We start from the raw sequence: 21,513 nt of genomic DNA, 5'->3' as shown, positions 1-21,513 counted from the left end.
GAGAAACACGTGTATTGCGGAGATACCGTATCATTAAATTGATGCTTAGTAGTGTGGGACATTTTAATTTCCTCCATTTTAAAGTAAAATAAAAATTGTGACTCTTACAAGACGTTTGAATATGCTAGTTGAACCTCTCTAAAATTACAAAACAAATTTTAGGCCTCATAAAAAGTTATATATTAACATATTTTCAATTTATTATATACATAATTTTCTTGGTGATATGATATTGTCATCAAAAGTTGCCTTTACAAGTTAGTAAATAGACTTGTCATCAAAGGTCATCAAAAATTGCCCACAAGTCAAGTACATGGCAAGAAGCAAAGTTGCTTCCCTGGTTAGGCAGTATTCTACATGTTTAGAACCAAACTGTGAGTTTGGTAACAAAAATAAACCCCAAAATAGCAAAAAGAAAAAACTCAACATCATTTTGCAAGGGAAATGCCAAATAAAAGGTTATCAAACCCCCTACATGATCCATATTAAAACAAAAACCAAAATAAAAACTCACAAGCATAAGCAATCCATTCTAAAATGACCAGAGTAAAAAAGAAATTTTTTTTTGTAGCTAGATTCAACCAAATTTCAGAAACTTAAACAAAAAACACTTGCTAGAGAAAAAAGTCAATATCAAAGACTTAGTATGATGGGTTGTGGGCTAGACACTTTAGGGGGAAAAAAAATTGTGTATGCATTGTAACCCATATCCGTCATTGCATGTGCGGTGACACCACCTGTATTTTTCTAGAGACGGTCGTAAATAATTATTTAGAAAATATTTTAATATATTAATGGTATGTTTACTAATCTATAATTGGATTATGAGGAATTGAATTGAGAATGAATTGAATTGATGAGGATTTGGATTGAGGAGAATTAGATTCCATATTCCTATTGAAGTTGTTTATTAAACCATATGGATTGAGAAGAGTTAGATTATGGATTCCTATTGAAGTTATTTACTAAACCTTATGGAATTAAGGTAGAAGTGATATTAATTACTAAAATTTCCTGTTGTTAGGTTAAAGTAGATGACAAATTTGGAAATTTTAAAATTGTGTGAGGATTTAATGGGAAAAAAAAATGAATTCCTAATGACTTAGATCTCTATGAATTAGAATACCACCTCCCACTTAAGAATTGATTTCCTTCAAAATTAGGAATTTTTTGTGTAGGTCCCATTTATTTTTTAATTCATTGATATGAAGTAAACACAGGAATCCTCCATACTTGGAATTCAATTCCTTATTCAAATTCCAATTCTTGATTAGTAAATACACCATAAGTATTTATAGGAGTAGAATAGAAAGTTACAAGAGAAAGAAAAGATAATCGTTCACTTAAAACACTTAATTTGTATGAGTAACACCCAATTTTATCAAATTTAAGCAAAAAATTTACACGTGTCATGAACCAATCACTCATTTGATATAAAATAATCGAATTGATTGTAGTGTATAGACAAAGCATCCCAAACTATTAATTATATATCTTAGCAGCTCCTTGAAGAAAGTGAAGTGGAAAAAAGCTAGTGATTGGTATTTTATGGTTTCTTCTAATCCTTGTATTGAATCCCACCAAGAAAAAACCAAGCTGGTTGTTAGGTTACTCAGAGACAAAAATCACGCCAGAAAGAAACCCTTTATGGCCAGTACCAGGTAGAGACGAATTCTTGCACAATAAAATAATAAAAACTAAAATCTCAAATGACACAAGAATTTAAATCAGATTGGGAAAGCTCTTTTCCAAAGGCCACTGGATAAAAGATGATATATTTAGGCAAAGGTTAACAAGGACCCCAATTATGCCCCCCTTTTATCGTAGAGTGGAGCTTTGTGCAAGACAGATAAAAATTCTTATTCCTTGATACCCTCCTCTTTACCCCTTCTTTTTCTATAGAATAAAGTTTGGCATATATAAAAATGTTGGAGAATAAAAGTAGTATAGTTATTCTCCCACACACACAGAGAGAGAGAGAGAGAGAGAGAGAGAGAGTGATGGTTGGTGTGTGTATGAAAATTTTAAATTGCATGTGAACATGCAAGAACATGGGATACAGATGTTTTCCAAGGCAGTGCTAGGGATTGCTTGACTATGAAGACACACTTGTAGAGCTTTGGTCAAATGTTTGTTAGCACCCATATTTGATTATAATTAGCATCCAATGCTAAGTCCTCTGCGCAAATCACGATATATAGAGTGTTGCTTATTACAAATATATATATTTCTTGTGTGTGTGTATGTTGTTCACACACATCACAAGTCCAAGAAAAAGGTATTTTGATCATTGAAACTTTTTTATGGGGGTGGTGTGTGTATTTCCTTGAGAAATGCAATTATTATGTTAATTATGGCAATTTGGCGACCCTGGTTTCATAATCATCCTCCTCTCTCTTATGATCAAAGAGTAGTATCAGTTGAGTATTGTTACAATCATTGAACTTATTTACCAAATGACGCGATGATTTCTTGTTTATTTAAAGTTGGACCTACTCTAGACTTTATTTATTTTTAACAAAACTCCAATGTTCCGTTTCAATGGAGGGATTTAAAAGAATGGATTTGAATTAGAAAACAAAGCTAAATTTGTTATAAAAATAAGAACAGCATTAGATTTTGAAACAACTAGATGTATATAGGTTCAATTTCCCCCCTCTCCCAATATCACTGTATTATAAAATAAAAAAAAATAAAAAAAAAAAAAGGATTTGAAATGACTATTTGTAAGGAATTATTTGAAACCCATTTATGTTCTTCCTGTCATTCTAGTCCAAATCTTGGCATACATGAATTGTACTAATCTAAACAAACTAGTTTACTTTATAATGTCATGTAAATCCATAGATTTGGAATCTCTCTAATCTAAATGAAGCCTAACATGTGTATAAAAACAACATGAGTAGGATGCTGATTAGTACGACGAATAAATTCTTTATGTGTAAATTTACACTCGTAATCCTTAGTATATGATATTTTCTCTCTGTTTATACTTTTTCCTTATAATAATCTACGCCTTTGTTAAAACAAAATCATTTAGTGAATAGACTCAATGAATAACTTTATAATCTAATAAGGTGTGGAACTTTGTTTTGGTATTTGGGTTAGGGTAATGCCTTGAGAAACGTCACTATTATGTTCACAAAGTTATTTTGGTGGACCCCACTTTATCTTGTGTGTGGCATTAGGTGACCCGCTACAAGCCATTTTTCATTTGTTGAGAAGGTCTGACCATTTGGGCTTGGAAAGGGACACCCATTTGGGAGTTTTGATCATTGAATTTGGTGTGTGCTTGGGAAGACAATGCCAATTCATTTGGCTCTCTGAATATTTTTTTTTAATTTCTTTTTATTTTTTTTATCTTTTTCTTTTGGTGGGGGAAATCATCGGTGGACACGTGTCGAGAATCTGCAGGTCGGCTCTCTGACTATTCTTGCTTACAAAGATTATGCTTGGATGGAGTATCATAGGGATTGGAGATCCTCCGGCAATCTACAAAAATGTATTCCTCCGCCACTTTCTTATATAATAATAAAATGTTCGATTCTTTATCGAAGCATCTTATTTTAAAGCTTAAACCCAACAAAAACAAGCATTAATTTGTCCCATTAGATTATCATCAAAATTAAAAGGGTCGTGAGTGGCTGAGTAAATGTAAATAAATAAATAAATATTTCTTATAATTTTTAATTTTCAATTATGCATCATTTATTATCTCTCTCTCTCTCTCTCTCTCTCCAAAGTGGAGGCCGAATGAAAAAGCCAGATTCTTAACCCAAGCATAAGCCCATTCTAGAAATGCTCCTATGTAAAGTTTAAAGATTCCTCATGTTGTTTTCAGAACTCCAGTTTAGAATGTTTGTGCATTTAGGTACAAGCAAATAAAGCACCCAATAATATCGACATTAAAATCCAAATACCAAGCTAATGGAGATACCTTTCTTTCTTTTTAGTACTTATTAGTACCACTCCAAAGTAGTTGTCGTTCATCCTTTTTCTTATTGAAAAATTATGAGATAAAAGAGCGTGCGATGACTAGTTTAAAATCCTAATAATAATTCATCCTCCCTCAATATCATTTGTATTAAAAATAAAAATAAATAAAAAAACTTTATAATAGTTCCTCTTTTTGGGCCATATATAAAGTTGAATTTCTGTTAATGAGGCACAAGGCCCGAAAGAAAATTAGAAAAGTCGCCAATTACATTCCTAGGCCTAGAAGCCCAATATGATGTTTCATGAAGAAAAGGGACATAAAAAAAATAGAGGCCCAGTAAGCTGAGTTGAGTTATATACATACGCCTAGAATTTTGTTGTCCGTTCTATTTCTAACCTCCTCAACATGGGAGGAGGGTCTTGCCTTATAAGCACCACTCTAATCCTTGTGAATAAGTAATTTTCTAGGTATAGTCGCTCACTCGCACGCATGCGACTCCTAACCATTGATGTAATGTGAGTTTTATATTTATCAATAGTTTAAATTCATCCACTCGAACATACGTGCATTGGTGATTGAATCAAGCATGTCTTGCTTAAATGATCTAACTATACTACCGCAAGTTTTCTCTCTATGTACAAAATTATACTCCAAGAGTAAGTTCTTCTAAAGGTTGTCACCCAAAAAGAAAACAAAAAAGGAAACATTTTGATTATAGTTAAGGGCATGTTTAATACTGCTTCTGAAAGAGTTAAAAGTGCTTTTTTATAATAATAAAAACTCTTTTAAAAGCGTTTGGCAAAAATAGTAAAAGTGGTTATGAGGCACCGATCTCCCGCCCGTCGACGACCTGTGCTGGCCGGAATCTGCGAAAGAACGACGGGAGCTCACCTGAACTTCAAGGCTGTCGATCTCCCTCCTCCGGCCACCATTTCTGTCGACCCAGGTATGGATCTTGAACCTCTAGAGCTGTTCTAGCTGCCTGTTGTGTCTGATTAGATCGATTTGTAGTGTAGCCATCGGATTTTTGAGATTGAAGTTTCAGCCAATTTTCGGCCACTTCCAGCCACTTTTTGGGGTAGGTCCAAGAACAAAAGTGACTCCAAATATGGTGTTTTACCTAGGGTAGGAGTTTGGAGCCGTGGTTTGAAGTTTTTCCGGCAAGCCGAAATCGCTTTAGACACCCATCGCTGCCGGCGCGTGCTGGGCTGCGTGGATGAGGGTAGTGCAGTGGCACTATGTCTTGTTGCGACCCTTGTGTTGTCACGAGCGCGTAGGATTTCGCGGATCTTAATTTGGATTCCGTTTGAGCCCCGAACGGATTTTCCATATTGTGCGCTTTCCGGGTTCAATATTACCGAACCGTTGGATCGCGCTCAATTTTGGATATGTTATTCCAGATAATTTCAGAATCGAGTAGGATTCGACGGATCGTGAATCGGAGTCCCGGATACTCCGAAATCGCGAAGCCTGGGGCTAGGGTTTGGAAATTCTATGATTTTACGATTGTGGTCAATCTGATTTTCAGTTTCAAACCAAACTTGCAGGATATGGTTCCTTAAGCGTGAGGAACTTAAAGTAACTCTCAGATTGGTCATTGGAGGTCGTGGACCCCACGGGGTTCCGTCTCGACCAAGGTGGAAGTTTATCGCTTAATGAAGTCTTTAGTTTTTTCAGACGATTGTAAATATCTGAAATACCGAAGTAGGCAGGAAAATGACTTTAAAGTTAGTGCACGCACTCCTAGAAGTCGGGGGTCAGAGTTTTACTTAAAAAAAGTTATACCGAGCAGTTTTATTAATTAAACATTCATGATGGTTTACCCAGGCACCCGGGACCAGACAAGCCCGCAGGAGAGATCGTCAGGAGGTCTAGCGAGCTCGGACCAGGAGTGAGTGGACTTTCTTCCATAAATGATTTTATATAAATGATTTTATATTGATTTTATATAAATAAGTTTATATGAATGAATTTCATTATTTGAATTTGAATAAGTTTTATGGAATGTTTTCCGAGCATGATTTATGCTGTAAAATATCTTTATTCCTATGCTGCTTAGTTGAGCATGCTAAAAAGTGATAGAAAGCAGAGTTGAGACTTGTATCAGATAAAATAGCAGCACAGCTTTATATTTAACAAAACTCAATTATTTATCAGATTTTCCAAAAATAGCTTATTTTAAGACCACCATATACCCATTTATGGTGATTACCCTCAGTTAGACCGATGTCTACGGACATCCAGTCTATTTTCAGTTCTGTCAGTGCACTTGACATTGCCTCACGAGTTTCGGGGACGCTCGGACCGTGAGTGTCAGGATTTGCGGCTCGGCTGACTTGGTGTCCCGAGACCTGCCAGGATTTGCGGCTCGACTGACTTTGTGTCCCCGAGACCTGCCAGGATTGGGGATCAGGCTGACTACGGTCCCCTGAATCCTGCTAGAGCGGCTCGAGTCGACTTTGTGTCACCGAGACCTGCCAGCGGATCAGGCTGACTATAGTCCCCTGTATCCTGCCAGGATTTGAGGCTCGGATAGACTGCGTGTGACAGGACCCGCCCCGGAATTTCCCTGAAATTGGAGCAGACCCCGTCTTTGATCCGACATCATCCCGATGCCGGGCCCACTAAAATAAAACTCGAGACTTTCTACCAAAATTTTGGCAGAGTCTCCCCTGTTAATTAAGCAATCCCAACAAAATTTATTCAACCTGCAACACACAATAATAATAATAATAATAATAATCCCAACCATCAGCATGCTTTCACAATTTTACAAGTCGCTAAAGTGGCCTCCGACCTCACAAGTAAAATCTATCAAGAGCGATACAGAGCATCTACTGAAATTAGATTACAAGAACAGTTGAGTAGGAGAAATTACTCAGTTCCTAACTAGAAAGATGCACAGATTGAGCTTCGTACACCACTTGCATGCTTCCTGGAGCGACTACTGGCTGGGGGGGGTAAAACAGAAAATATGTGAGTGGACAAAAACCAGATTTGCAGTTAAAAACAACATAGTAACCCCACCATGTAAAAATAATGCTCAATTCATGCAAGTTCACAATTCTCTGATTAATTACTCAAAACTTGAATCAAATAAAACTTTTCAAAAACACAAGTTATCTCTTTCAAAAGAATCCCCATTCTCTCAATTTTACCACTTCTTTCAAGCTACTAATTCCTTACACACTCCACCATACATATCTACATAAATATACCTATATATATATACATATATATATATAAAAAATAGCTATACGATATACTCCTCACACAACCTAGGTACCGGGAAAACAATCCAACTGGGGGATCGTTTGACTAGTCCGCAGGATTTCCAGGTGCTATCCTGCGTCTAGGGATGAGCGGTCCAACCGGGGGACGAAACTCCAAAGCTCCCACACCGGAACATCCAACGCCATGTGTAGCTTCCAAACTATGTCCTACGCGCGCAGACTGGGTCATCACACACCGGAACATCCAACGCCATGGTGATGACCCTAAACTCTATACAAAGTCTTTCCATACGCCGGAACATCCAACGCCGCATATGGAAAGTGTCTCACACGCCGGAACATCCAACGCCGCGAGTGAGACTAGTAACTGGGGAAGGTACTTACGTAGTGTAATCACACAATTTCTCTCCACAACCACATTCTTCCACATCAACCTCCAACTACCCCAATATCTCATCTATAGCGAATATATAATTATACCTCCCCACTCTCCATATAAATGCACTCTCAAAAACCCAAAATACCAAACTCACAATGTAATGCCAAATACTATACGACCATCAAAATCATTTCATGAATATAATATATAAATTCCATAAACCATTAAAACATTATGCAGAAACTTTCATCAATTAAAACCATGCATATGATTAAAACAAAGTCCACTCACAGATAATCCCACGCTGCCTGACCACGTGAGGGTCCTGCCTGCTGAGTACGTGCAGTCGAAACACCTATTTCGAAATACGAACCGTTAATTGGTATAAAATTACGTCGAAGCGGAAATCATAAATTAAATGATTAAATCCCCAAATTCCCCATACGTGCACGTTGAAGAGGGTATCCTAAGGTCCAATTACAGGTTTAGGATTCGTTCACGATTTTACGGTTATCGCTAACCCGCAAACTTTGCATTTTTGAATTGGAACATCCGGGGTTCCGATTCATAATTCGTGAAGTCCCATACGGTCCTAGGAATTCCTAGAACAACATATTTTAACTCGGGAAAGATCTAACGGTCGGAATCTATCGAACCCGGATAACGCACAATATGCGAAAATCCGTTCGATAGTCAAACGACATCCGAATTGAGATCCGCGAATTCCTACACGCTCGTGACAACCTAAGGATCTCATCGGGTTAATTAGCAGCCTCACCAGACTTGCCCACGCGCCGCCACACGCGCCGGCAGCGCGTGGGTGTGTAGAGTAATTTCCGGCGACGGAAAAACTCCACACCCGAGCTCACCCTTCCTACCCTAGCTTCTACTCGAGGTCAGGATCACTTTCTTCAACTACGGGAAGGCCCAATTCGGGCGGCAACTGGCCGGAATTTCAGTTTGAAATTCGGCCCAAACCCTAGGTTTTCCTAATCGGTTTTCTACACTCACAATCGATCCAAACCTATACCAACATCAGCTAGAACTCGTAAAAAGGAGGAGAAACCATACCTCAATCACCGAGTTTGGGCGGCGGAGGCGGCGGCGCGACGGCGAGCAAGCTCCGGTTCGAACCAGTCGAGCTCGCGGCCGGAGTTCGTGGTTTCCGACGGGGAAAACGGGCAGGTCTTGGTCGGGGCGTCGAGGCGAGTCGAACGGGACCGGTCTCGGGTCCTGCCGTGGCCGGAGCTGTGCGAACCGAGGAGAGAGAGAGTTGACGTCGGGGAGAGAGAGAGACTGAGGAGAGAGAGTGTCGCGCGAGAGAGAGAGAGAGAGCTGAGGTGAAAATCTGATTTTTACCAAACTTTTTGAAATAATTACAAGTTTGCCACTGGAAGTGTTTTGCCCGTAACTTTTTCGTTACAACTCCGATTCAAGCCTACCGCCTGTCTACGAATTCGTCTCGGTACCACCTACCCAAAAATACCATTCATGGTCCCAAAATCCTTCCGGATCAGAAAGTGACCAATTTACCCCTACCCCAAGGGTAAATTCGTAAATTTAATTAAATCGATTAAAATAAACATTTCATCTGGGGTCGGGGTGTTACAGCGTGTCGCCGAGACCTGCCAGGGGAATTGACGGAATTACAGGGGTACATCCGAGTGGTAGTTTTGATTGATTACAGTGTTTTGACTAAAGTTTTGAGTACATTGCTTTTATGCAGGCTTGATTTCAGTACTTTCATGCAAATTTTGGATTTCAGTGCTTTTATGCAAGGATTAATTACGGTGATTTTATGTAAGTTTTCTCGACATTGAATATGTTTTATATTATCTATATATGTGTGAATGCTTTACATTTAGCATATTTCAAGCGCACTTTACATATCCAGCTTTTATTACTATTATTTTACAATGGGGGTTATTATGTTCGCAAATTATTTTCTAGAACCCTATTTTTGTCCACTCACACTTTCAACTGTTTTGCGCCCCCAGGCTGTAGCGTGCACAAGACATCCACCACCGGGCCATCTTGACTTCCGCGCCTTCTGGATTAAAAGTGATGGTATGTAAACCAGGTAAGTGATCCGTAAATTATCAAAATTGCTCTAATACATTGCCCTAGAGCGAGAATGGAACTTTTGGCATGTTTATTGAAGTGCTGGCTATTGGTTGTTTAGACAATTATGATCGTTTTGACAGGTGTAAGTTTTGGGATTAAACGAAATATAGGGAAGACTCTGCCGAAATTTCGGTCGAAGTCAAAATCAAAATTTAAGAAAAAGGGCAAATAGGTCTTTTGTGCCCGACATTTGCCAAGTGTCGGACACGCACAAGGTTCGACTCGAATTCCAAAGTGGAATTTGATTCGGGTCCTGTCAATTAAGCATTAAAAGCTTGACTTTGATTATGTGTTGTGGCACTAAACATACCTAGGAAAGAAAATCAAATGGTTTTTGTGCTTTCCATAGCTTGTGGAAGATGGGCCCTTCTAGGGTGGTTCCAAGGTCTTTTCATAATCTCGGAAAGTGCTTATTGAAACGTTGTGGTTTTGTACAGCTTCAAGGAAAAATAGGGGAAACCCAGAAAACAAAAAGGAAATCCCAAAGTGACAATCAGCTTGGGCCTGGTCCGATCCTTATTGGACTTTTGAACATTCAGCAATCAAAAAATTTAATGGCTCTTTGGTTTCTTTTTGGTCTTGGGGCTCTTTTATATTTGTATCGACACTTAGTAAAGAATGGCATGTATATATTGAGCATTATCGTTTATCACGGCTCGACGGATAAGTAGGTATGGAAAGAGGGGATCGGAAGTGATTAGGTTAGGGAAGCAAGGAGTGACTCACCCAACGACACCGCTGTTAGTGTCGTGTTGTTTCGATCTCGAAACTATAAATGAAAATTATAAGTAACGCTTAGACATAACATAATATATGACACATCTTTTGTTGCATGATGTAGCATAATTTATCCAAGCACAAATAAATACGGGCCATATGGTATGGCTTAGCTTGGAATTCTGATTCATGGGGCTTACAGGGATGTTGCAATACTTCCATCATTTTAACCCTAGTTTGGGCTTCATTTTCGTTGTCTCTAAAATGTGACGGTCAAAGGGGAAGGAGAGATTTTCTTGAGGAGATAAATAATTGTAAAACGGGCAGTGGCTCGACCAGAGGCATGCCTAGGCAAGACAACAATAGAATATGCATTTCCTCATCTTGGCTTGCTCTCCCTCAAAGTGGTCGCACGGCATGGCTAAATCATCACAACTTTTATAAATAAATTCATTAAAAAATTGCCTGGTAGTACGAAAATTCACTCAATCATATACTTTTTAGAAGCCCTATTTGGGCTAGCAAATTAAAATAATTTTTTATTGGGAAAGATTGTTGTTCCCTTTGGATTGTAAGAATATAGGTGAGAAGAAGGTGGTAGCTAGAGGCATATAGACCCTTTGGGCAAAAAAAATTACAAACAAGGCAATAAAAACAAAAATGTACCCTAAAGTCCTATGGTGGGGTGTGGAATGTTGGAGAATGTGTCACTGGCCAAGAAGGTGTTCACATCATGATCATGAATACGCCTGCTGTCTCTCTCATCAATTTGACAAAAAATTATTTTTGGTTCATATAATTTGTGGATTTTATTACTTTGATCCCCACAATTTCGGCTTTGTCAATTTTATTCTTATAATATTAAATTCGAGCAATTCAATAACACATTACAAATGTTGTTAATTTCCTTCTAATTGTGTTAAATTACATGCTAAAAAACCTAAAGTGATTGAAAGGAATTTGATATAATTTTTTATGTGTCTTTGAATTTTTTTAAGATTTAAAATTATATGATTAATTTCACAAAAATAAATTACTGCGGGAACTAAAATGATAAAACAGACAAACCACATAGACTAAAGTGACTTCACCTATATATGTAGAACACAACATTGGAGATAGAATTTGGGAACGAATGGAGAGAGAGGGAGAGTGGAGTAGTAATGATTGAGAGAGAGAGAGAGAGAGAGAGAGAGAGAGAGAGAGAGAGATTTTATGCATGCAAGCAAAGACAAAGAGGCAAAGAGCATTGCATAGGCATTAGGGTTTAGGAGGAGGAGGCAATTAAGCTGAGAATTCAGAGAGGCTGAGAATAAAAACGCACGCCAGTTGGAAAGGAAGGGGGCCTGGCAGAGACAGAGAGAGCACGTCCCCGACAAGGGACAGGGGGCCATCCCAAAGCGCAATGCATTTGTCTGCTGCTGCTGCCAATTGCAAAAGGCCTTTGAATATGCAGAAGAGTAACCACAGTCCCCACTTTCTCCACCATCCAACCAAGCCCCCACACAAACAACACCCCCCCTCTCCCTCCCTCTCCCCACCCCCCTACATGCAAATACCTATCATCATCATCATCGTCGCTTTTTTATCATGCCTCAAAATTAAAATTACATTCAAACGAAAGAGAAATCTTGATGCTTTTTGTCAGCCTCCTTTTTGCACGCTTCACTGCCTCTATCTATCTATCCCTCCCATTTTGATATAAGTCGGTCAAGATTTATGTTTTACCAAAGAAACTTCTCATTTAATTGTTAAATCTAAACCAGTTTAACAACTTTATGTTAGCGAGATTTTAACTTAATCAGGATATTTATTTCCTAGTTTATTAGTATTATATTTTTTTCTTTTTTGTACAAATATTATGTAATTAGATTTTTATCTTGTTTCCTAGTTTTACCCTACTAGGGTTACATCTTTGTACTATAAATACCTTCTTTTGCAGAATGAAATACAACCTGAAAAATATTCTACCCATATTGTTTGACTCTTTAAGTAGACTAGAGGAAGAGGGAGTTGTGAGAAAATTGATAAAACATTGATGTAGGTAGTATTTCTTCGCAAAATATTTTATCGCATAGAAGGTACATAAACAACATCTGTCAAATCTAAGACAAAACTAAAATTTTAGAGCGAGACTAATTAACGAACCCTTTTGATTTGACACTTAAGCTCGCTTTCCCTTGTCATTCTTTTGCCTCTGTTCTTCTAGAACACACACGTAAATAAGCTCATTCACTGTCCACATCTCCTTCATAATGCTGTATACTCTTACCAATTGCCCATAAGAGCTTGGAAGAGAGTTTACGGCAATATGCACCAAGAAGGTCTCATCTATGGGGACCTTGAGCACTTTCAGCTTATTTGCAATGCAAGCCAATCCCAGATTATACTCTCTTACATACCCAACACCATCAAACTTAGCAGAAGTGAGAGCAGTGATCAATTTTCTAACTTGTGCCTTATCTTCTGGCTTATACTTCTGAACTATAGTTGCCAAAAACTGTTTTGCATTCTCAGAAGCAGGTATTTCCTCAAGCACAGATGCAGAAATTGTCTTCTCCATAACAAGGAGAGACATTCGATTCAATGTTTCCCAATTCTTCAACTTCAATTTCTGTTCAGATGTACTGGAAGCAGTGAGAGCTGCAGGCTTGTCTTCGATCAAAGCCAAATCCAAATCCATAAGGCCTAAAACTACCTCTACGTCTAGTTTCCACAACTACCTCTACGTCTAGTTTCCACTCCTCATAATTTGGTCTATTCAAAGTTTCTATTGAACTCAAATCCGGAGCAGTATAAACTGAAAACCAACATGGATTTGCAACAAGATTACTGGAAAAGGGATATTCATTGTGACACAATAGTAATAATATCATAGCACTGAAAACCCTAATTTATATTTAATCTTCTGACTCATACATATATACACACATAATGGGTCACGGCAATTCATAAGCAAAGTTCAGAAAATCATGAATGATGTTGATAAAGCCCTAATTTAATCAAGTATATATATTATCACATGCTCTGATACCTAAAAAGACTAACCTGAAGCCATGAATTCTCCGGAATCAGACCTTGTAAGGCTACAATGGGAATAGCATAAACCACAACTAGTGAGGGGGGCCTTTGCTTTTTATATATGCCATGCCTATTAAGTTTCCTACCCATACAAGATAACTTAAATCTTGCACATCACGTTTAGATTTAACTAGAATAATAGGAGTCCCATTGCAATTAGATTCAACGGGTTTACTCTTATCCTTTCATATTAATGAACCATAGTTTTGAATCCCTAAATAATGGTTTCTGCCCAATAACCCTTTTTAGTACTTTTGTAGAAATGGCAATGTGATTTTTTTTTTTAATGGATTGTTGTGCCCAACCCAACTCTTGTACATATAGGCACAGATTGTCAATGGTTACGATGGACCGCAAAACGCTACAACCTCACACTGCCCACAGTTTAGACAAAGATTTTGTGACTATGGCAAATAGTGAAGTGTAGCCATTGTGGGAACAAGGAATTTCGGCAATCACTTGGGTGACGCGACGTGGAAATTGGAATATACCCTAGGTTATTTTGATTATTGACTTATTAATTTGATTTAAAATGGGAAATATCTTCATAAGTCAAGGATCCAGATTGCATTAAATCTCCTTGATCTTTTTATTTATGGAAATAAATAAGAGATATTTAGTGATATACCCATTTCTAGCACTAATATTATAAATAAACCCTACACAATTGAATTTCTATAAACAAACCCCAAAAAAACTCAAAAAATGACAGAAGGCCTTATTGAATTTAATATTAATTATTAAATTACTTTGATACCCTATTAAGTGTTTTGGGTATTTTTATGAGATTTTGGGGTTGGGCTTGTTTTAAGAAATTGATGGCAGTTTTGTAATTTATAAGAAGTTAAAAGTTTTTTTATTATGTTGTAAATGAGCTTTGGGTGTGTTTCTAAAGTCCATTTCATATGAGGTATTTTTATAATTTGGGCCCCCATATTGGGTATAATAGTTAATCTCCCAATAAATAATTCCCTTAAAAAAAGATTTATTCTCTCATAAATCATACCAAATATGGCACAAGATGATGAGGCTATATAAAGATAAGTTTATATCACAAAGAGCCCTAGAGAACTCTATTTCTCTTTTTGGCTCTCACACCACTCACTACTACATTTTACCCTTTGCGCGACGAACACAAAAACGTCGCCCAAAGTCTCATTTAGTCGCACTAACTTCAGCGCGACGAACAATTCGTCGCGCACATTCCGTCGTGCAAAGATCGTGAAGAAAGCCTTTGCGCGACGAGGTACAACCATTCGTCGCGTAAAACTGAGCGACGGGTAAACCATCGTTGCACCAACGGTATGGAGACGAAACAACTGTTCGTCGCATAAAATTTGCGCGACGATTATTTATTCGGCGCACAGATATTTGCGCGACGACTGGGATTGTGCGACGAAAAATAATTCGTCGCGCAAAACGTGTTCCGGAGACGTAGATCTTCGCCGCAGAACCATTCGCGCGATGAGGAATCTTTCGTCGCTCTTATATATGCGCGACGAAAATAACTGTAGTCGCGCCGGAAGAAATGCGCGACGAAAACTTTCGTCGCGCAAAACATGTTTGCGAGACGTATGTATTCGTCGCGCAATAATTAAAAGTAATAAAAATGTTGACTTTTTATTTATTTTTACATGCTGGTTTGCGCGACGAACTACTAGCCGTCGCGCAAACATAATATTATAATTTTTTTTTATATTTTTTTACATATTTTTTTTATTTTAAATAAAATTGATTTTTTTTTTATTGATTAAACAATGAAATTGCAATAAAAATAAATTAGAATAAAATTTTGTTATAAAATAAAATAAATGTATTACAAATAAAATAAATGTTGATGATGAAAATAAATACACTAATCAAATAATGAATCAAAATCAACCGAGTCGTCGCCAATATGCGGGTCAGAGATCTGGGCGTTCACCGGTGCAGTGGTCTGGTTGGGATGCTCAGGATGGACGGGCTCGGAGGTCGGCTCATCAAAATGCGAGACTGGAAGGCCGGACTGTGCGAGGGACTGCAGAAGAGCCGACAACTTGTTCTCAAGAGAGGCCACATGTGCTGTCAAAGCAATGACCTGACTGTTTGACTGCGCCAATGAACGAGGTCTAGGTTCCCTCCGCCGGGCATTCCCCATCCCTCGACAATATGTCCCCGGCCTTCTCCCGAGAGTCTGATCCAACGTCTCCGTCAAGATATGAAATCCAGCATCCTGTGGAGGAGCCACAGACTCGATCGGAGTCTCGGGAGGAAGCTGGGAGGCGGACTCCTGAAGAACCAACTGGCTCCTCTCCACCATCATCGTCTGTTGAACATAACATAAAATATAAATTAAAACATGCATATAAATTGAATGCGTAACATAAGAATTAAAATTAAATAATACTTACATGAAGGGACTCGGCCAACTCATTCCCGGGTCGAACATAAGCGTCACCAAAGACGTCGATCTCTGGGAACTTGGACCCCTCCTAAATTGAACAAGAGAAGAAAAATATTAGTATGAAAAAAATAAATTAATAAAAATGACATTAAAAATGAAATAAAATTTTTGTGATTATTACCCGACGCCGTGCATCCATCCTATACGAAAAGGGTCTGGAGCCGGAATGGTGGAGAAGGGTCTTCTTCTTCCTATTACCCTTATTCACTTGGGCTTTATTATGTTATACAAAAAATGAAACGTATTAGTTAAAATATAAAAAATTAAATAATAATGAAAAAAAAAAATAAAATAAACATTAATAAGTAATAAGTAATAATTAAACAAATATAATTAAAAAAATACCACAAATTCGGGCGCTTGAAAATGAGCGCAGAGCCACTCCCAACTATCCTCCCCCCCCTCAAGCTCCTTCGGGCAACCCTCCTGAAGAGCGACTTGCGGATCATCATAGGCCTGAAAATGGTGGTGCAAGTCGCTCTTCCACTGCTTGTACCTCTCAGCGAAGAGTCTGTTGACGTACGTCGACGACTCTTCGTCGAGATCCTCCAAGTTATAGTTCGTCTGCAATCAATTAATTAGATACGTTAAGTAATAGAAATATACACAATTTTAAAGAAAAATAATGAAAATGTAAGGTACATACCGACAACTGGCCGCGAACCTCCGCCTTGATCTCGTCGGGCATGACCCTCCAAGACTTCCATTGCATCGGGCAATGGGTCCGCACGACGTGGCCAATGTCGTGGGCCAAGGAGCTATGCAACTCCGCCGTCGGTGCAGCCCGATGGCGCTCGTCGTATCCGATGCTGATACGACTGTTGGTCATCCGGGTGACCTTCGCCGTCTTCAGCTGACGACACGGCCCTCGGGTGTTCTTCTTCGCTGCAAAGAAATAAGGTATTAATGTTAAATAAAAAAATATTGTCAAATTTCAATATAAAATTAACAATACAAAAGTCTAGTTATACCTGGCTGTGATCCCGAGGCACCAGTACCGTCGGTCGATGTCGTGTCGATGGTGTCGGTGGGCCGGTGCCGCCGCCTAGCACTAGGTGGCTGCGCAACGGATGACGAAGATGACGCAGGCGCCTGGGACGCCCCGGGACCAACCACCACGTGGTCCAGCATAGCTGGAGCAGTGGCAGGAGATGCCGACTGAGCCGGGGGATCCGAACTCGGTGCAGTCGTCATCGACCTACCTCGTCTAATCAAGTCTGACATCTGCACATATAATTTCATTCAGAATTTAAACTAATTAATTAAAAGCATAGCATGACCTAGGGTTTGGAATTTCAGAGTATCCGGGACTCCGATCAACGATCGGTCGAATCCTAAACGATCCTAGAAACACAAAGGTACAACTACGTGAGTTTCAATTCGATCCAACGGTCCGAACATATCAAACCTGGAAATCGCACAATAGGCGAAATCCGATCAAGACTCAAACGGCAACCAAATTTAAACCGGCCAAAACCTAGGTTTTTAATTCGGCCAAAACCTAGGGTTTTAATTCCTATTTCCTATAGCGAAAATTCACAAAATCCTAACCAACCATCATCTAACCAGTAACATATCCATCCAGCCAATCAATCATAACAAACATACAGAAATCATAACACAAATACAAAATCATAATCAAAATCAAAATGACAGAAATCTTCATAACACAAATACAAAAATACAAAACTGAATTAACACATAATCAAAATCAAAAAACTGAAATCTTCATAAAAACTGATGGAGGCTTACAGTGGCGCAGAGAAAAGACAAGCGGGAGTGGTGCAGAGAAAAGAGAAGCGGCAGCGGCGCGGCTGTGTTCCCGTCGAGGCTACGGTGGCGACGGCGACGACAATGAGGCTACGGTGGCGACGGCGACGGCAAGGACGCCACGGAACGAGCGGAGGTGGCTGAGGTGGCGGCGGAGAGAGACGGCTGAGGGAAGGAGGAAAAACCAGAGAAATGGGGAAGAAGGAGGCCTCGGGCCGTTTCTGCAGATTTAATACAGTTTGCGCGACGCAGGAAATAATTCGTCGCGCAAAATCGTTTTAATGAATCTTGCGCGACGACAATTCCGTCGCGCAAAATGGCATTAATGAATCTTGCGCGACGAAAACCAATTTGTCTGTGGCGCAAAACACATTCTGAAGGCCAAAATTTTTGGGATTGGTGCGCCTTTTGCGCGACGAAGACAGTAAGCGTCGCGCATAGAACATTGCGCGACGAACACTATTTTGTCTGTCGCGCAAAACACAATCTGGCCGCTAAAATTTTTGGGATTCGTGTGCCTTTTGCGCGACGAAGACAGTAAGCGTCGCGCAAAGAACATTGCGCGACGAAAGCGTCGCGCCGCTAACCCTTGCGCGACGGTAAATAAAGCGTCGCGTCGCGCAAAACACATTCTGCCCGCCAAAAATTTGGGATTTAGGGTTTAGGGGGAGACTGAAACTGAAGGGTCTCTACCTTTTGCGCGACGGGAGGCTCTCGATTCGTCGCGCAAAACACATCTGGCTGCCAAAATTTGGTGTCTGGGTTTTCGAGGGATTGCGCGACGTTGTTGTCCTATTCGTCGCGCTAGTTTAGAATTTGATTCGGTTGAAATTTTCACCAAGTGTTGAAAGGGGATGGAGAAGTGGACTTTGTGTCCTAGATTGCGCGACGAAACTAACCTTATCCGTCGCGCAATCAATACGACTTTCACTTTGCGCGACGTTTTCGAGGGATTGCGCGACGTTGTTGTCCTATTCGTCGCGCTAGTTTAGAATTTCATTCGGTTGAAATTTTCACTAAGTGTTGAAAGGGGATGGAGAAGTGGACTTTGTGTCCTAGATTGCGCGACGAAAGTAACCTTATCCGTCGCGCAATCATTACGACTTTCACTTTGCGCGACGATATGGTTTTGTAACCTTATCCGTCGCGCATAACCTAAACCCTAAATTGTAAACCCTAAACCCTAAGCCGTAAGGCCTAAACCCTAAACCCTAAAATAGTTTCAATGATCCAACCGGCAAACTTATTTTTTTATACTTGGAGATCGTATACGCCAAAAATCAAAACGACCAAACATTCAGATATCATAAAACGGGACAAAATATTTCGACGGTTATAAATGAAAAGTCATGATTTAACGGTTATTTTCATTCCAATTTTGATCATTTTTTACAGCAACATTTGTTGACCCTATATGAATACAATGACTGAATTTGATCTTCAATTTCTGATTTTTACACTAGGGGATACCGCATAAACGTTAAGTTACATTTTGACAAATGTATGAACAAATTTTTGAGTTTTTGGTGAATATATGATTTTGATAGCACACTAAGTCTACGAAACTAGTTGCAGTCATCCAGCCGTCAAACTTGTTTTTTTATAATTCGAGATCATAGACAGCAAAATTCGGCCCAAAAAAACATTCAGAGATTAAGTAACGGGGTAAAACTTTTCGACGGTTCTAAATAAAAAGTGATGATTGAACGGTTATTTGAACTCCGATGTTGATGATTTTTTGCACCAACAGTCCTACACTCCATATGAATACAATCAACTACTTCGATCGCCAATTTGATATATATATATATATATGTGTGTATATATTATACTATAAAGTTACCTAATATATATTTGCGCGACGAAGAGATTCTTTTCGTCGCGCAAAAATCCCATACGCGACGCATTCGTGTTCGTCGCGAAAACCATTGCGACGATGTTTGTTCGTCGCGCAAAATTTACGCGACGCATTGTTATGCGTCGCGTATGGTATTGTTGCGCGACGATAATGTTTCTTCGTCGCGCAAAGATTTGGCGCCATAACTCCATTCAAATTGTGTATGCATTGTATTTTTTGGAAAGGTTTTGTATTCATCATTTTTTATGCTTTGTATTTTTTGGAAAGGCTTTGTATTTCTTCATCAAAACCAAACAAAATTGATAATTAAGATTTGAATCAACCGAATGTATCGGTTTGACTAGATTGATGCCACTAATCATGAACCAAAGTGAAGAAAATTAAGTGGCACACAGGTAATGTTGGAGAAATGACTTAAATTATTTGTTTAAACATGAAGAAATAACTATATCTCAAAAGAAAAAATTAATAATTGAAGAGGCCTTAAGGCATGAATAAATAAATAAAAACCAATCAACAAGCATGGGATCGTAATAAGTACTGACTAAAGTATTGACATTCCAATTAAGTTTGTGATGAAATGTGGAGAATGAATACACAACTACATATATTAAAAGATTTGTATTACACAAAATGAATACACTAACATAATAAATTTACAAATAAATTCATTATTCATCATCTGAACTATAATAACTTTCGTTATCGTCGCTATCATCACTCTCGGTCTCCCAATCTTCTTCCTCCTCCTCCTCAATAACTGCATCATCGGCGTTGCTAGGGCCCACTGCAACATCGTATCGGGGAAGATCACCGAGGTCAATTGTAATTGACTGAATCGGTATTTCGACTGAAGACACTCCTTCTATTTGAAACGGTTCTTGTATAACATTTGTATCTCGAAGTGTTTCCGCATCATTTTCCATTGAAGATTCTAAACGTTGGTCAGCCACATTGTCGACGTCGTTGTCACTTGGGTCTAGTTCTGGTATATCATACACGTTCCTATGATCCATCTTCTGCACAACTTTCCACCCGTTCCGGCTTTAGGGTCATCTAGATACACAATTTGGGACGCCATGTTTGCCAAAATGTACGGGTCGTCATCATACCAAGTTCTGTTAATGTTCACAGACAGTACTCCATGGTCGATTTTAACACTTGCCCGCCCTATTTGGGTTGGTATCGAACCATCGACACTTAAACATGATGACTTGGTATCGATCTTTGTAAAGCAATTGCACTACAGTTGTCAGTTTGCCATAGAAATCAATGTCCGTACTTTCGCCTCCACCTGGGACATGGACACCGCTGTTTTGCGTACACAACTTGTCATCTCGTGCGGCCCCCAAAAATTTGACGCCGTTAACATTACAACCCGAGAACAATTCAGCGCGAATTGGGCCGAACGCCAAGTTATATAACTCATCACTGTAAGTTGGGGAATTCGATGATTTCAATTTATTCACCTAATAGTATACAAAAGCATTTACATGTTAGTATGACAAAATTAAATACTACAATTTATATTTGTCAATTACAAAACACTTATAACTTACAGAATCCAAAAACCATTGTGGAAATAATTCACGGTGTTTCCAGGGCAACCAAATGTGATGGATGTTCTCGCTTCATCATCTGTTCATGCTCATCTAAGTAGGCCATTATCTCATCACAATTGTTCAGTACGAACCAATGCGCTACCTCCATGTCATTTCTAGAAAACGACTCTCCTCGTCCAGGATCTCCAAATGGTCGTGCGCTTTGGGCAAAAACAAAAAGTTTTTCATTTCTCATACCTCCGTCCTTATTGCGTTGAGGACGATTGAAAACCGTCTCCACATCTTTTAAATACATTCCACAGAAAGTAAGCGACTCATATTGAACCCAAGCCTCTATAATTGATCCTTCGGGCTTTGCCCTGTTGCGTACACTTTTTTTCAGCTCTCCGAGAAGCCTGCCAAAATAAAA

The 21,513-nt window shown here is 39.0% G+C and overlaps 1 protein-coding gene across 1 annotated transcript; it reads right to left on the bottom strand.

The window, feature by feature from the left end:
• Positions 1–12,546: 12,546 nt before the first annotated feature.
• On the bottom strand, positions 12,547–13,492 carry LOC117635767. Its single transcript, XM_034370128.1, has 2 exons — positions 13,439–13,492; positions 12,547–13,190 (listed from the first exon to the last, which is right to left on the bottom strand). The coding sequence occupies exon 2, from the start codon at positions 13,071–13,073 to the stop codon at positions 12,555–12,557; it is 519 nt and encodes a 172-aa protein (XP_034226019.1). The 5' UTR covers positions 13,074–13,190; positions 13,439–13,492; the 3' UTR covers positions 12,547–12,554.
• Between the last annotated feature and the right edge of the window lie 8,021 nt (positions 13,493–21,513).

Source organism: Prunus dulcis, chromosome 7 (assembly GCF_902201215.1).
Source record: "Prunus dulcis chromosome 7, ALMONDv2, whole genome shotgun sequence".
Taxonomy (NCBI): Eukaryota; Viridiplantae; Streptophyta; class Magnoliopsida; order Rosales; family Rosaceae; genus Prunus; species Prunus dulcis.
The sequence above is the reverse complement of the archived record's forward strand: the minus strand, read 5'-3'. Positions and strand labels throughout refer to the sequence as shown.

What these genes read in the sequence shown, in the direction of transcription:
- LOC117635767 (XM_034370128.1), bottom strand. Translation starts at nt 13,073, where the DNA reads ATGGATTTGGATTTGGCTTTGATCGAAGACAAGCCTGCAGCTCTCACT.